We start from the raw sequence: 16,565 nt of genomic DNA on the forward strand, positions 1-16,565 counted from the left end.
TAATTGCCGCCGAGCAGTGTCTAATACTCACACTAACGATGCAATACACGATGCAAGGCTTCTGAAACGTGTTTGTCCCTTGCATCCACCCGATACTTCCCAAGCGGCTCCCTGCCATTTACGATGACGCGGCTTGTTCTTGCTGCAGTGCAGATTCAACTCGCAGCATGAGCGGGTTCTTCATGCCAATGGTGAGGTCCAAAATGGGTCGGGCTTCTTGTCCAGGCTCTTCGATCAACTTGAAGCGACCAACAACCGTCGCCACCACAACTTTTAGCTCCAGCATGGCCAAGCTGCGACCGAGGCAAATGCGAGGCCCGTCACTGAACGCCGAGTACTTCGCCGGCGGGTCCTTGAGCAACTCGCACGTCTTCTCGTCGAGGAATCTCTCAGGAGAAAACTTTGTGGCATCCTTGCCCCAGACGCTTGCTAGCCTTCCAGCGCTGTAGAGAGTCAGGAGGATGTCCGTGTTGGCAGGGATGAATGTGCCGTCCGCAAACACTGTGTCTCGGGCACAGTGGTAAGGAATGCTCGGGACGGGTGGATACAAACGGAGGAGTTCCAGGATGGTGGCTTCGAGGTACGGGAGCTCCTGGACGTCCTCGTGCGAAGGCACGTAGGTTTCTGATTCTCCGAGTTTCGGTAACTTGGCACGGATTTCAGCGCGAAGCTTCGCCTGCACGCGCGGATTGTGACTCAACGCGTGGAATAACCACCTCATACCATCTGCAGTCGTGTTCCTCCCGGCCTCAAGGCCCGCGAGAGAAATATCGCGCACTTCGGTGGGCGTGATCTCCTGGCCACTGTTCTTCATCCTGTTCACGATCAGCGAAACAATGTTGTTCTTCGCCGCTTCGCCATTGTTGGCCCGTTCCATGGCGCTAGAAATGAGTTTCATTAGCAAGTCGTTCGTCTCGTCGATAGCCTCGCGAAGACGCCGCTCGCTCCCGACATTCAGCCAGCGCTTGAGTTTCCAGATCCAAGTGGGTATTGTGAACCGTTCGGTTGAGATGCGATTCGCGTCGTCGAACGCGGCCTCGAACGGATGTACTTTACCCGCTGTGAGGCTCCCCAGTTTGTAGCCAAATCCGATCTCCGCGATGGTGTCCATGGTGAAGTGCTGCAAGAGCTTGCTCGCATCGAAGCTCTCGTGGGTTTTGCTCGCCTTCGTCAAGATCTGTTGCAGGAGCAGCACGTTTTCCTGGACAATCGGCGTCATGTACTCGCGCAGCGCTCGAGTGGTGAACAGGCCCGCCAGAATCTTGCGGTGGAACTGCCAGCGCTTGCCGTAGATGAGGACGATGTCTTCGCCCAAGAAGTCGTCGAAGATTTCTCGCGTGCTGTCGCTCTTGTTGAAGTTACTGCTCTGCGTCTTGAGCACCTCTTCGAAGTGCTCCGGTCTCGCGAGGTACACCACGTCGTTCTTGCCCAGCAGCCGCAGCGCGAAGGGTTTGCCATCGCGCTGCAGACTTCGCTCGGCCACCCACTCCTGGAATCGCTCGACGTTCGTCGCCAACTCGACGGTGTTCCCGACCACCGGAAGCCACGACGGCAAGTACGGCACTCGAGCAGCTCCGTCCGGAGAATCGAACCGCGTACCTGCGTAGCTAGCCGCAACGAAGACCGAGACCAACCCACCGGCGAGCAACGCCCACGCAATGGAGCTGTCTCCGGACAGTTGAAGGGGAGGCAGCATGGATGAGAGATATCAGCCGAAACCAACTTGCTGCTCGACGTCGAGTTGGAATGTGCGGCCGCCATTTGAGTGGGGCGAGGCCGTTGCCAGTTCTTCCCGGGGCAGTGCTGGTCCGATCACCCGGTGCGCGGAGCTACTCACCGGGACCAGTTCCGCGGAATCGAGGTGGAGGAGTAGAGTAGCCCGCTTGACTTCAAGTTCGACTGCAGTACCCTCGGACTCCACTGTAGCCATATCTCGTCCGACGTGGCGGATGCTCGCTCACCCTGGTGGAGGAGACGATGGGCGGGAAGAGATGGTGCGATCGCGGATATGATATCTGTACATAGTTACCTATCGACACCTGGTGGCTCCATGGCAAAGGTAATGGCACCGCTCGCGCACTCGGGGCCAACCGCCTCGGTCTCAGTTCGGAACTTGCTAGGATTGTGACACCAATAATGCTGATGCTGTCGTCCAAGTCGTCGGAGATCGCCGCGCGCTACCAGTGCGACGGCAAGGAGGTGCCCAGGGTGCTGTGGCGCGTGCGCTACACGGGCCAGTCCCTCAAGGCGCGGGCCAAGCCGGCGTTCAAGACCAAGCAGCAGTTCAAGCGCGCGGTGGAGCTGCACCTCAACTGGTCCAACCGCGTGCCGACGCCCTTCATGTCCTTGTTCGGCACCCGCGAGCTTGCGGTCAAGTGGGCGCGCAGGCATTTCGAGCTCGGCTACGACGACGCGTTCCTGCTCAAGGTCGACGCGGCCAAGCTGGGCCCCGTGTTCCGCGTCCGGTACCTGGTGCAGGACAGCGACATCCACACGCTGCTGCCCGAGAGCATGTACAACGACGAGTTCCTGGTGCTGCGGAAGATCACGCGACGGAGCATCATTCGAGAGACGTACTTGTCCTGCAATGATGAATATTCGAGTGAGGACACCGGTAGTTTTGGGAGGAGCAGCCACGAGTCAAATGAGGACGACGATGTCTTCCTTGGCTAAAGTTACAAGTAGTTAGTTGAAGAAAGTATTAGTAAAGGTCTATCACATGTTCGTGCACGTACAACGAGGTTCCATGCAGTTAGTCCATGCTCAACCAACGTTTCTTCAGCTCACATAGCCTTAACTGGATACCAGTAGATTCCGCGACAGTTTTGCACGGGCATTTGCTGGTTCAGCGTTTTATCTCATTCTCCGCGTCTAGATTCTCCGCCATGACGGCCTGTGCGTTGTGGTGATATGTGATCAGTGGCTTCACACACGAGCGAGCGCAGGTCGTTCGTTTTCTTCTACTACGACCCATTTCTCAATTCGTTCAGACTGTCAGAGACCGATGCCTTCTACGACGTCCAAGATCGTGGCTCAATATGAGTGTAGAGAGGACCAAATACCCGCTAGGCTGTACCGAGTTCGATACAGTGGCAATCCGTCGCTGAAAGCCCGAGCCAAGCCTTCATTCAAGAGCCCGAACGACTTCAAGGCGACAGTCGAGGCGCATCTCACGTGGTGCAGCTGCGAGCCAACTCCGTTCGTGTCGTTATTCGCAAGCAAAGATCATGCGATGACCTGGGCCCAGCATCTCCTTGAGCACGGCTACCGCGACGTGATTCTGTTGGACGTCGATTCTGGCCGGCTGGGGCCTCTGTTCCGCGTTCGGGACTTGGTGGAGAACCGAGAGATTCGCACGACGCTGCCTGAGCATTTGTACGAGGACGAGTACTTGGTGCTACGTAAGATCCCGAAACGAAGTGTGGTCTCTGGAGCAGGAGTGCTTCGAGTCAGCACGGTCGAGCACAATAAGCCTGATAGCGTAAGCGACAGCGATGAAGAGGGCCCCAATAATGAATTCTATCGGGGCTTGCGTGGCAGTGGGCCGGAAAAGTGACTAGGTTTTAGCGAGGACAAGGAGGCATTAGACTCGTGGTGCACTCTGGGAAGTAAGCCTCGCTGCAGTATATGACTGCACAACGCTTTGAACAACCAAATGTGTCAGTTTTCCGAATCGTATCCCGGTAAAACGATTTTGCACTTCATTAAGTCATGATCTTAGGAACGTTATCTGTCTCACAAGGTTGTCGAGACGAGCCTGCAGACAATCCAAGGGTATCTATCGTATGAGCTGGTTCCTGCCAAGCACATTGCTCAATCGATTTTTCATGGCACTCAACTGCTGGTCGTCCGTGATCATCGATGCATTGCCGTATCGCGAAAACGAAGCCCGCCGACGCATTGCAGTGCTCGCTACTGACTGCGCAATAGGCCTCATCTCAAGTGTGGGTATAATACTTATTATCGTGTTGAACAGTACGATCCCAGCGTAACCGGGTTCGATCGGGTAAAATGGTGCATGTACAACGACGAATGGACAGCTCGGCTTCTGAACGAGTTCGAGACAGTCCTGGTTGTGTCGTGGCCAGACTTGGTTGGCCGGATAATCTTTTTCTCTGGGTTCTGGGCTTGCTTGGGACAGCTACCAGCATGAAGGAATTGCTGTATCGCCGTCAAAACCAAATCGGGGCGGTTGCAACTACTATGAAGATTCAACAAGTCGCAGTTAAGGCAGCTAATGCAGCCACGACACTCATACAGGTCGCGCCATCACCCTGGTTGAGATGGTCAAGAAGGAAAAGGCGTCTGTTATGCCTCGACCCCGCACGCAGTGCGTTCTGAATCGCTTAGTGCAGATAACGTTTTTGTTCTGGGAGTTCTTGGCTTTACATATTCACGCTTCAGCGCTACGTGAACTACGCAGTGCTTGCTACAAGTGCGCCTCTGGGCTGTATCAACTCCATCGTGCTACCTCGCGGGGCCTGACTGCCACCGCCTGAAGATTTCGGGCGAGCGACATGAAATTGACGCACTGTGGCGCGACTTTGTCGGATCTTGTTGTGATGATGTTGACAAGACATTGCATCTTGTTCGACAGACCCGACACCTCCGATACGTTCCACCAAATCCACGACTACAACTTGACAATGGCGAGCGTCTCCAGCTATCACCAACACAAAACACCCACTCTTATCCTCCGTGCTGCTGATCCGAGTTAAACATGAGCGACGGGTTGCTGCCGGCGGGCTTCCAATCGAGCGACTCCCCCCCCCCCCTCCACCTCTACGACTTTGAAATACCTGCACCAATGAAGAGATGTATGGATAAGGTGGATAGATGAACATGTAGTCTTGCCTTGTCTTGTCTCTGGTCTCACACTGCAGAAACGGATGGCGGAGGCTCTGTATCACCTCGGGGACTCGTTGGCCTGGTCGCCGACGTCGGCGCCTCGGGGGCAGTTGGTGCTGCTTCAGGACTGCGTGGAGGCTGGCGGGGCCTTTTTGGTGCATCACTTCGCGTCGCTGTTCCTCAAGGCTGGCCACCGCGTGTGTTTCGTGGCAGGTGCCAACACCCCCGAGCACTATGCGGCGGTCGGACGCAAACTGGTGCGTTCACTGCGTCAATCCATGGAGACCATGCAGGGGCAGTATGGTTTGACGCTATTTGGTGGTAGGGGGTGAACTTTGCTGCGTGCCAGACCAAGAAGCAGCTCCAAGTGCTGGACTGGACCAAACTGGAGAGGGGGGAAGGGTGGGCCACGCTGTTTGACAAGTTGAAGAGCTTTGTCGACCAAGAGGACGGAAGCGGGGTGTCCATTGTGCTGGACGACGTTAGTGCACTTAAGTGGACGTTTGGAGACGCGGCGGTGCTCGACTTTGTCCGCTGCTGCAAGACGCTCACACAGGAGAAGAACGTGGGTGGCGACGCTATTTTGTTTTGTGTTGTTGTTTGCTGACACTTTGTTGTTGTGTCGTGTAGGGAGCTGCGAATGTGGTGCTGTTAAGCCACGCAGACACGGATCTGCCGGGATCGAGGCCTCTGGTACGATAATGAGGAAGACGAAGGTTGGCACAGCCATGGACTAATGAGATTTGGTGTCGCTGTGCTACAGAGTCTTGCACTCGCTGACATGGCGACGGTCGTATTGACCACGAAGCCCCTTACTACGGGTTACTCGAAGGACATCCACGGAACGGTAAGCTGGCGGAATCTGAAGCTTCCTTCCTGATCCTTGAGCTGTGAGGTCTGATGAATGCTCGTACAGCTCTCTGTGTCTCGCCAGAGCCAAGGTTTGAGTGGGAGCTGGGTACACGAAGAACCGACAGCAATCCCGTACAAAATTCTGGAGAGCACGGTGAAGTGTTTCCACTCGGGCGGAGAAGCTCTGCGGTGGAATTGAATCCAAGCAGCACAAATATAGCGAAGATAAGAACCGTGTTGGGTTCATAGTTTGTCGCGATCGACTCAACTAGCCAAGACACCAGCAGGATGGAGATGGTAAAGCTGCCCGTGAAGTCCCGTGATGAATACAGGCGACTGGCACTCATCGGTCGGGGAACTTACGGAGATGTGAGTGCGTTAGTCTCGATCTGAAAAATAATTTTGCCTGAAAAGAGCTCGCCTCTCTCCTTTTGCTTGTGTTCTATATCTCGACCAGGTATTCCATTGTGAACATGTTGAGACTGGAGCGCGTGTCTGCATGAAAGAGATCGATCTGACTTTCCGCACTTCCGACGAGCGGTAGGATGAGCTCACCACGTGAAAAAAAAAAATGACTTACTGCTGATAATAGTGGTGCTTGGTAGAATGAGATGTCTGAACGAGGTAGCGTTGCTCCAGCAACTCCCCGCTCACCCTAATATTGTGAGGTTCCACGAAGCCTTCTGGGCCGAATGTGCCGAAGCGAACGAGCAGGCCCTTGTCCTTATCCTCGAGCACGCGGACGGAGGGGACCTTGAGCAATATTTGCAAACTCTCGCCGGGCCAATCCTAGAAGACGAAGCACGCCGAGTATTTGTCCAGCTCGTACACGGAGTTCACCACCTGCACGCCCATCGCGTTGTACACCGTGATTTAAAGTGCGGTAATGTTTTTCTCTTCCAATCTGGGCAAATTGTGCTCGGCGATTTCGGCACTTCAAAGCTGCTTCTACCTAGCAGCGCATCCGATCAAGAGCTTGAAGGACACGGTTTGACTTCCACAGTGGTTGGGTCCCCGCTTTATATGAGTCCGGAGCTGTTGGAAGGCGAGCCTCATGGCTTTGCTACTGACATTTGGTCGCTTGGCTGCGTGCTGTATGAACTGCTTTCGGGAGGGAAACCTGCGTTTGCCGCACTGTCGTATCCTGCCGTCGTATTCCGAATCACGCAAGGTGGTTACGATCCATTGAGCTCTGCCGTGGTTTCTTCACAAGCCCGCGACCTGGTAACCAGCATGCTTATGAAAACACCCCAAGAGCGACCGAGCATCGCAGACGTGCTTCAATCGTCCTGGGTACAGATGCATAGCAACACGGGGAACACAAACGCCAAGGCACAAACCTCCTCAGAAACCATAACAAAGGAGAGTGACGAGGCCCCAGCAGCGGCGTTGCGGGGTGACCTCGAACCACCCATGACAGTCGGCCATCCAACAGCTCTCTATCTCCCTCCAGCTCCACTACACGCCAGTCGTCGGAACACGATTGCAGCAAAGTCCGCGCCTGAGGAACCATCCCTCCCACCCCCTCCTGCTCCTGCACTTCGGTCAGCGAAACTTGGCCATCGACCACAACGCCATCGCACCGAAGCATCTTCTCCTCTTCAAGACCGACTGGTCTCGCCGCTGATACGGGTAAGCCGCTAGAAGAAGAAAAAAAAAAATATTTGTCAAGTCTGACCTTACCTCGTCCCCCTTTCAGTTCGACGTCCAGCCGCCACCTCCGCCTGTACTTCCATCCAAAATGCACTTGTCTAAATCTCCATTCAAGCAGCATCAGCAGCAACTCCACAGCAATCGGTTACCAACCGAACCGCTAGTGCTGGAAGTGCGTGGCATTCACATGGCACGATCTGCTCGAAGGAAGCTGTAGAGGTGGTGTAGGTGGGTGGAGGCAATGGATTGATTGGCTGTGCTACGCTACGCCTAGTCGTTCCACTGCTTCTTGCACTGCACGCACTTGTAGAAGGTGGTGGACGGCTCGTCGGCCGAGCGGATCTGGATCTGCATGAAGTAGGCCTTGGTGAACTCGCAGTGCGGGCAGCGGGTCTCGGTCTGGTCCACGTTCTCCCAGGCCTCGTCGCCGCCCAGCACGTCGTCCACCTGCTTGCGCTGCAGCGGCACCTTCTTCTCCAGCTTGTCGTTGATCTGGAACAGGTACGGGCACGTCTGGCAGAAGAAGCGCATGCCGTCGGACTGCACGCAGCACAATAATGGCACACACACCGTGTCAGCAACATGGCTACATTTTTGTTTTTTATTCTCATTGTGGAAGCAGCATGTACGCACGTCGGGCTCCACGAGCAGGATGTTGCCGCACGACGGACAGAAGTGCATGGAGGTCTCTTGCAGGTGGTCGGTCTCGTGATCGGACGGATGGACTGGAAATGGGACTGCAAATGGCTACATCCGCCCCAGCCAATCACAAGATGGCTACAGCTGGACAGTTTTGATCATCATCATGGCTGCAGCGGCGATCGCCGTGTGCTGGACGCGCTGGCAGCGTTTCCACGAGCTGCACAGGGCCCGCGTAGAGCTGGGCGTCGCGGAGGCCGAGGCGCAGTTCGAACTGGTCGCCACGGGCCTCGCCCTTCCCCGCGAGGAGCTGCAGAAGCTCTTCCGAGATGACGCCGAGCAGTTTGTAGCCATGTTGACGCCTCTGCCATCCACCGCAGAGCACGACCGACAATTCCACTTCACGCTCGTGGCGGCGGCAGTGCTGCTGCGTCAGTATCTGCAGCCGGGAGATCAGCCGTCGACACAGCTTTTGACTGGGCCCTTGATGACCCAAGTGCTGCTGCCGGTGCTGCAGGCTCAACGCTGCTCATGGCTACATCACGCGGCGCTGGGCATGGTGCAGACGTTGCTGCAGTGTGAAGGGGACAAGCAGACGCTGGAAAACACTTTTGACAGGGTACAGGCATTGTTAATGGAGACCCAAGACGACGGGGTCAGTTATGACTCGCTGTGTGGGCTGCTGGGTGTGTTGCTGCGCCAGGAGGGCGAGTTGATCAACATGGCTACACAGGTTTGCAGACTCGCTACGACGCAGTGGAGAGTGCACCCGCAGTTTCTGAGGGCGGTGGCGCTGCATATTGTGCCGGTGCTGCTTGAGAATGACAGGGACGACGCCATGGAGCTGTATCTGGAGCTGCTGGACTTGGTGGTCACTGCGTGTGACGTGGGTGATGTGGACTCCTCCAATACGAAGATTTTCCCACAGGAGATGCTGTACTTGGTGTGCATCGTGATGCCAAAAGCCCCACGGGAGTTTATCGCAGACAGGAGACTGCAGAAACTGGTGTGCGTTGCATTGAGGCACAGTGACGCGCTGCTGAGGAAGCAGGGGCTGCATATTCTGAAGGTCGCATTCTCGCACTGTGCGATGAGCTCGGAGACTGAGGCGTCAAACAACAAGAAGATGAGTGAGAAGGTTGTGAAGCAGACGGTAGCGTGGGTGGATACATGGCAGAACTTCCTGACGGCGTCGGAGGTGATCCAGATGCACCACGAGCAGCACCTGATCGAGCAAGTGTGGCCCCAGGTGGCGGACCTATTGACGAGCTACCTGATCGTCGATACCGGTACGAAGCAGCCGCAGGATAGGGGGCAGTGGCCCGTTCAACTCACGTTTGACTGGATGCAGAGTCTGCTGGTTCGGCTGTTCGCCCACGACAACCCAGTGGTCAAACGGCTGTTCATCTCGAACTTCATGGAGACCTGTGTGCAATCGTGGCAGACTTGGCGACAGCAGCGTAGTGACGTGTCTGGAGTTGACCGCGAAGCTTCGTTTGCCTGTGCGCCCGCGTTCCAGCAATTTGTGCTCCACGAACTGCTGCGCGCGTGCAACGACCCGGTGCTTTACAAGCACGCCCACCGTGCACGCTTCCAAGCTCTGGTCGCTAACTTCCTCGCGTCATTTTTCGCTTTCCAGTTCGCAGAAGGTGACGAGGCATGTGTCCTGGATGATTTCGTTGCCGCAATTGAAGACGCAATTTTTGGTGAGGGCTCGGATAGCCACTCTCCCGAGGCTCTGCTGAGCATGCTGCAAGTGTTCCAGTCTGCGCATCTGAAGCGTGCAGCTTCCTCCGCATCAACCCAAATGTTATTGAGCCCAGCAGCAGTCGACCGCCTTCGGTTTTTGCTAGATGTGCATGCTATGCAGTCCTTCTCGCAAGCGATGCGGACAAAAATGCTCCGTGCTCTTACCTATACACTCACTGAAGGGTATGTAAACGCATCGACACTTTCTCTGTCGGCTTTGGCTCGTGTTCTTGGTGTCTTCCCTACTAGCATCTTGATTAGTGACGATGGCGAGGCGCTACTACACTTGTTGGCGTGGATCAAGACGTCTACTGCTACCGACAGTTCACCCTACCTTTCCTCAGCTCTAGCGTCTGCGCTTCAAGACTATCTGAAGCCGCAAGCGGAAGGAAACAACAAGGAAGTGCTCAGTCCTGCCCAGCTAGCGAGATTGCTGCTTTTTACGGGAGAAGTATCGGGCGATTTGGAGACCTATCGCTTTGACGAATCATCGGAGCGTCGGACTGCGTCGAACGTGCAGCTGTGTGCTCCGATTAGCGCGTTGATGCCCAATATTTCAGCTCAAGACGTGGATATTTCGCGTCTGGTGCTAGTGATTGCCAAGATTGAAGAGCAAGTCCAGGAACTCGTGAGCCATTGCTCGTCGTTACCTTCGAATTCTGCGTTCAAGTTTTCGTTTCAGCGCGAGAGCTTCTACGACGGTCAACTTAACTGCTCGTACCTGTTCGCTTCTGCTATGGTACTAGTGCGACGATGGCTGGACAAGGTATCCTCTGGAATTGACGCTGGCGAGGTGGTATCCGATGATCATGAGAAGGAAAACGTGATGGAATCCGTGACGTCCGCCGTGTTTGTGCTTGCTCAAACAAGCACGCACAAGATGAATTTTACGGGTGAGCTGGACGAAATGGTGGCGCTTGATGATCTTTGTGACGAACTGATACGCATTCTGGCAGCCACAGCCGACCGAACAGTCTTCGACTTGGCGTTGGCTGCAAATGTTTGGCCATTATCGGAGCTAATGGCGCTGCACTCGACTCTTTGCGAGCGTTTGAAACTGAGCGAATTCTCCCGCTTCTTCTCGGTATTGACACTGGTCAGCGCTATAGCGGAAGGCTTGATGCACGATGTGCTATTAGCCTGGCTGCTGACAAGTGGGTATTGATCCACCACGTCGTTGAGGCCATGTCGTATATTGATACGAAGGTCATGCAAGCTACGTACGACGCCTGTGTCAAGGCACTTCCCACGGCAGGCATGGATCCGTCGGCATTGATTCAAATGATGAACGTGTTGTCGCTTACGCTGTCACAAATGGCTAGCCCTCTAGCAAGTGCTGCGGGCATCAAACATCTCGACAACTTACTCGAGGAGATCTGGAGCGCTTACAGCGACAGCAAGTCGAAACCCGACGCGCTTACTCGAGCTGTCGTAGTCTGTATGTTTCAGCCTGTGTTCCTGCTCCGGACTAGGTCTACTGCTGCGATGAAGTACTGGATCGCCGAGTTTATCCGCTTTGGCTCCCGCCACAGACCCAACGTGATTTTCCACCTAGCTTGCCGGTTGTGCCAGACGTGGCGCGCGCACCCGAAAGCCGCACTTCTCTTCGCCGATGAACTTGTTGAACTGCTGCTTTACAAGGAACCGCTGATCGACGAGAAGGAACAGCTAACAACGGATGCTAGTGCTCCATTCCAAGGGTTTCAAGGTTTCTCCCCGTTTGGTGACAGCCAGGTTGAAGCCATCAAGAGCCACGCCAAGGACAGATTCGTTCGACTGGTGGTGCTGAGCTTCCTCGATGACGTCGCTGTCGATAGCAGCAGTTCAATGTCCGGCACTCAGCGGCTCATGGATGCTCTGCTCGCTCGACTGCTCGCGCTCAACGTGACGCCCGACTGGCAGAAGCAGCACATGCTCAACAGTGATGGCTTCGGCAAGAAGCTGCGATCGTGGCAAGCGCTCTGCATCGTCAGCGCGCACACTACCAAACCACAGCTGGGTGAACTGCTGCCTACGCTACAAACCGCCTTCGCCGTTCCTCAGTTGCCCAGCGTGCGCTACTACATGGAGCTATTCGGCATGCGCATGGCCACGAAGTTCCCTGGAGAGATCTGCTCGGGGCTGTTGCTCCCCATGCTTCGCGACGCGAACTTGATGCCACAAGTGGGCGCCTCTCTTCTGCTTGTAGCTGCATATCTCGCGAACTACAAGCTGGATGACGACAGTAATGATATCGACTGTGGAGAACTGATCGAGACGATGCTGCCGTGGTTGAACACCTCGCACGGATACACCAGAGTGTTGGCGCAGTTCCTGCTGGCCAAGGTTCTTCCTCGCCATATCCACCAGCTCCAGCTCAACTCGAGTGATACCCCGGGTCTTCGTTTTCTGGAGGGCACGGCTCGCTATTTGAGCAACAACAAGGAGTGCAAGCGCATGCTGCGTCGCCAAGTTCGTCAGCTGGAGGAGTTCCATCCCGACTACGAGAGCTCGTTGCTCGGCATGCTCTCTTCGGGCTTCATCAGCGAGTTCGGAGAGCTCTTGCCGCGTGACGAGGCTCTGCGGTTCAGCGAGCAGCTAAAGACTGCAATGAACGAGCTCTACGCGCAGTACCAGCTCGAGAACTTCACCCCAGCACTATCCTCGGCTGTCAAGACTAGTGATACATTGGCTTCACCTGTTGCTGCGGCTCTCACTGTCCAGCGCAAAATCGACACAACGGCGCTGTTGCTTGAAGACAGCTCGCTGCCCTCAGCGATGCGTGCCGACTTCGACGCTGCTCGTCGTGGTGATACACTCAACGCGCGTCAACGGCCTCGCCAGCCTCTCATCATGTGTGCGAGCTTGGTGGACAAGATCCCCAACTTGGCAGGACTGGCGCGAACCTGCGAGATTTTCAACGCGCAGAAGCTCATTGTGCCTAACGTGCGTCTGGCTCAGCAGGACGTTACGTTCGCCACCGTGAGTGCTACGGCGCACAAGTGGATGCCGCTGGAAGAAGTGCGCCCACAGGGCGACGACCTTCGTCAGGCGCTGCTTCGCTGGAAGAACGAGGGGTACACCATCGTGGCTGTGGAGCAGACGGCTAACAGTGTGAGTCTTGCGAACTACACACTACCACGCAAGATGGTGCTGGTCTTGGGTCGCGAGAAGGAGGGAATCCCGGTAGACGTCTTGCAGCTTGTCGATGTCTGCGTCGAAATCCCCCAGTTTGGTCTTGTGCGTTCGCTGAATGTGCATGTGAGCGGAGCTTTGATGCTGTGGGAGTACACGCAGCAACAAATCATGTCAGGAGCGATCGACTCAACGGTCTAGTGGGCAGGATAAGTGGCGAAATAGAGTCCAGAGAAGCTGAATCATCTATAGTTGACAGGGTCGTTTCATGCAAAAGGACAATGTTATAATATTACAACTACTTTGTTTTCGCTCAACCCTCCTTGAGGCCAAATCTGTGTAACAAATACGGTGTGCCTCGCACCGTAGATAACGAGACGAGTGAGAGGACGGGCCTGCTTCGATGACGGCTGGAGCAGAGCATTCGTCACCGTGGGCGTTGTGCAGCCACTGCGCGATGTCAAGGTGGCCGTTCGCAACAGCCCTGCTCAACGGACTACCGTGTCTGCTGGCCGTATCTGATCGAGCACCGTGGAGCCACTGCACGACAGCGAAATGACCATTTGCTGCCGCAACTTGTTGTCCCTTCGATACGTTGAGTTTATACGACCAGACCTTGGCGTAGTAACCTTGCGTGGATTTATCCAGCATCAACACGGTGTATCTGTCAGTTCCGCGCTCAAATAACCACTTGACCACTTCTAGATGCCCGTGAGACGCAGCAACTTCAAGCATATTATCAAAGTCTGCTTTCCACGGGCATCGACCATCTCGCCGACTCGTCATCCAACGAAGTACATGAAGGTGACCACCTTGAATTGCAGCACGCAACGCTTCGTTCCATTTCGGTGTCGTACGGGAGAGGAAATATTCGAGTGTGGATTCCAGCGCTCCTGCTTGGCATGCCGCATTCAACGCTTTCCGGGGAGAAAGGGGTCCCAAGAATGCGTCAATAGTGGCTACCGCTTGGAGAAGGCAGCGTTCTTTGGCTGAGAACCAGTGCTGACACACAAACAAAGCGGCAGCGTAATGGGGCGATCTCGAGTTCATCGTGGCTACAATTTTCGCAAACTGGTAGAGCTTGGTTTGATCATTCTAGTCTTTTCTGCTGCGATTGATGTCTACCGATATGGAATGCTGAGGCCATGGAAGAACTAAAATGTTGTCGTCATAGAGAATACGAGTGTCATGCCGATGAATGTTGACACGTACTGTCATCAATACTTGAGTGTACTTTTGCCTAAAAGTATAAGCGTTTGTGGTATGAATTTCAATCAGTGTTCTCTTTATGCGAGCGAGCAACGACGTAGATCCAATTTCGAACCAAACGCTGAAAATTCACGTCTTGTACTACAAACCTTCATCTCTAGTATCAGTTTCAAGCAGTGCTCTCTCGGAACGTGACTGGCAAAAAGTGAAGGCTAATTTCCCATTTAGGATTGCAATGCAGTTCTGTTTTATCTCCGACTACTGTACTATATCCGTTGGGGCAGTAGTGCGGTGGAAACTACCTAGTTTCTGTTATTAAAGAAAGATGAGAGCAGTATTATAGTACAGCAAGAATATATCAATTGTTATGCTGTGCGGTCCGCAAATTGAAATCCAGAGCTGTTTCGGGCGAAGCACGGCTTTTGTTAGAGCTTGCCTGTGACCACGTCCACGCCGCGTAGGCTACGAGAAATAAACAAATCGAGGCAGGGCGTAGCTTAATTTCTTCTGCTTCTTCAAATTTAGGCACCGAAATTTAGAGCTTCTCTTCGTGTGGCACACGACTTTGTCTTAATGAACGTAGGCGACCTCCACGAGGACTGCATGTTGCCTGAACGCGCGAAAAATCCGCGGATGTCGCTCGAGCGATCAGATAAATTACCTGTCACAGGCATTATACTCGAGTACAAGTTACTTGAAATAACAGGTTTTTTTATTTAATAAAAACTGGATGGGTCAACACACCAGCATTATTTGATTTGAGCTCAGGTAATTGAATATCACAGTCCCCTAAAGCGCCTGTTAAACCGAACCGAACGAATCATATTCGGCAGGTATTTCGATTGGAGAATAATGGCACCTGAGTGGCATCCGCCTAAGGACTCTGGATAAAATCCAGAGAACTAGCAGTTAGCGATGGCTTAGGACATGTCAGGCCTGAAATTCAGGCCGCCTGATCATCATCATCACGTAAAATAAACAATGAACCGAATACCATACTACGTAGTACATGTACAAAAACTTGGCCCTAAATTCTGTACGTTTTAATAGCTCTAGCGACTCCATGCAATTGGACGCATTACCAGCATTCCTCAAAGTACGTGCAAGCATTCGTTTTCCTCTTACATGTAGACTTGCACCTCATTCACCACAACATCACTTCTATTTTTTCCTCTCACCTAGAACTGCCATCACTATTCTGCCATGACCAAGGTTTACATTCGGCCTCGCCCGTTAACCATCTCGGAGCAAGGGAGACGACTTGGTCGAGTATAAAGTCGATGAAAGCGGGGCATGCTAGTTACCAACGTCGACAAGACGTTTCAAGACTTTGCCGGAGCTCTTTCGCCGGAGAACAGCGAGGCTTATGCTCAAGCTGTCGGTCCGATGGTGGGTGGAATGCTGAGCGGCACCACTTCGTGCTGCTTCGCCTATGGTCACACAAACAGCGGCAAGACTCATACCATCTTTGGTTATGATGTTGAGTTGGGCATGTGCCAGCGTCTAGTGCAAGACCTGTTCGCTCGGAGCAATGGCCAACTGCTGGTGCAGGTTCGCTTCTACGAACTGTACAATGGCAAAGTCTTTGACCTGCTGAACGACCGCCAACCGGGATTTGTGCGTGAAGACGCTGATGGAACTATCCACGTGCGAAGTGCCACGACCATGGGGCCGAATGGGGAGGTGCTAACGCAGTCTCTGCAAGCTGCGTATGGAGATTCGGCTGCTGCTACCGTCGACATCATCCGCAAAGGAAGGAGTCTTCGAGCCGAGGGGACATCGGAGCTGCACCATCAGAGTAGTCGCTCGCACGCGGTTCTCGAGCTAGAGATTGTGACTTCTGCGCTGGCTGAAGCCCGCAAGCAAGTTGTGCTGGCGCAGTCACGTGTCGTTCCTCTCGGCAAAGCTCGCGATGACTTGTTCATCGCGATCCAGTCGCAAATGTATACAGTCGTCGATGGGAAATACGCATTATCCGGCGTTCAACCACCTCAAGAGGATCAAGACCGACTCGAGGTGCTGCGTGGACAAGTCGATGCAGCTGAGGCGGAAGTAGCGAACTTGAAAGCGCGTGTCGATGCCGAGAAAGCGAAATGCTCTGGAGGGATGTTCGTGCTGGTTGACCTCGCGGGAGCTGAATACACTGGGGAAGGTTTAACTCGCAATTCCAAAGAGCAGAAGGAGGCGCGAGAGATCAACTCGAGTTTGCTTGCGCTCAAGGAGTGCATCCGCATCCAGGCTCGTCAGGGAACAGGCCACATCCCGTACCGAAACTCGAAGCTCACCATGTTGCTTAAGTGCTACCTTGAGACGGACAATCCGTCGTCGACCATCATGATCACGAATGTCTCGTCGGCTGCAACTCACCTGCGCAAGGCTCTGGACTCGATCAGATACGCTGCGTTGGTCGCTTCTGCGTTCAAGACGACTGAGAACATGAAGGCGGCGAAGCGCATTCGACACGCGAAGTGAAGAGGCTAGGATTACACAGCTTGGATCAA

At 54.2% G+C, this 16,565-nt stretch overlaps 6 protein-coding genes across 6 annotated transcripts; 4 read left to right on the plus strand and 2 right to left on the minus strand.

The window, feature by feature from the left end:
* Positions 1–118: 118 nt before the first annotated feature.
* Positions 119–1,696, minus strand: IUM83_17825 (Cytochrome P450 86A2; the record flags this gene model as incomplete). Its single annotated transcript, XM_067942793.1, has 1 exon — positions 119–1,696. The coding sequence occupies one exon, from the start codon at positions 1,694–1,696 to the stop codon at positions 119–121; it is 1,578 nt and encodes a 525-aa protein (XP_067785739.1).
* Positions 1,697–2,050: 354 nt separating this feature from the next.
* Positions 2,051–2,673, plus strand: IUM83_17826 (uncharacterized protein; the record flags this gene model as incomplete). Its single annotated transcript, XM_067942794.1, has 2 exons — positions 2,051–2,059; positions 2,158–2,673. 2 exons carry the CDS (start codon positions 2,051–2,053, stop codon positions 2,671–2,673), a joined length of 525 nt encoding a protein of 174 aa, XP_067785732.1.
* A 331-nt stretch (positions 2,674–3,004) lies between these two features.
* IUM83_17827 (elongator complex protein 6) lies at positions 3,005–5,899 on the plus strand (the record flags this gene model as incomplete). Its single annotated transcript, XM_067942795.1, has 6 exons — positions 3,005–3,481; positions 4,884–5,105; positions 5,174–5,413; positions 5,479–5,541; positions 5,612–5,695; positions 5,765–5,899. 6 exons carry the CDS (start codon positions 3,005–3,007, stop codon positions 5,897–5,899), a joined length of 1,221 nt encoding a protein of 406 aa, XP_067785733.1.
* A 1,724-nt stretch (positions 5,900–7,623) lies between these two features.
* On the minus strand, positions 7,624–8,034 carry IUM83_17828 (transcription factor s; the record flags this gene model as incomplete). Its single annotated transcript, XM_067942796.1, has 2 exons — positions 7,624–7,893; positions 7,987–8,034. The coding sequence occupies 2 exons, from the start codon at positions 8,032–8,034 to the stop codon at positions 7,624–7,626; spliced, it is 318 nt and encodes a 105-aa protein (XP_067785727.1).
* A 124-nt stretch (positions 8,035–8,158) lies between these two features.
* IUM83_17829 (SpoU rRNA Methylase family) lies at positions 8,159–13,056 on the plus strand (the record flags this gene model as incomplete). The annotated part of the gene is made up of 2 exons (XM_067942797.1): positions 8,159–10,895; positions 10,958–13,056. 2 exons carry the CDS (start codon positions 8,159–8,161, stop codon positions 13,054–13,056), a joined length of 4,836 nt encoding a protein of 1,611 aa, XP_067785730.1.
* A 2,301-nt stretch (positions 13,057–15,357) lies between these two features.
* On the plus strand, positions 15,358–16,536 carry IUM83_17830 (kinesin family protein; the record flags this gene model as incomplete). The annotated part of the gene is made up of 1 exon (XM_067942798.1): positions 15,358–16,536. One exon carries the CDS (start codon positions 15,358–15,360, stop codon positions 16,534–16,536), a length of 1,179 nt encoding a protein of 392 aa, XP_067785746.1.
* Positions 16,537–16,565: the final 29 nt, after the last annotated feature.

This window comes from Phytophthora cinnamomi (assembly GCF_018691715.1).
Source record: "Phytophthora cinnamomi strain GKB4 chromosome Unknown Contig76, whole genome shotgun sequence".
Taxonomy (NCBI): Eukaryota; Oomycota; class Peronosporomycetes; order Peronosporales; family Peronosporaceae; genus Phytophthora; species Phytophthora cinnamomi.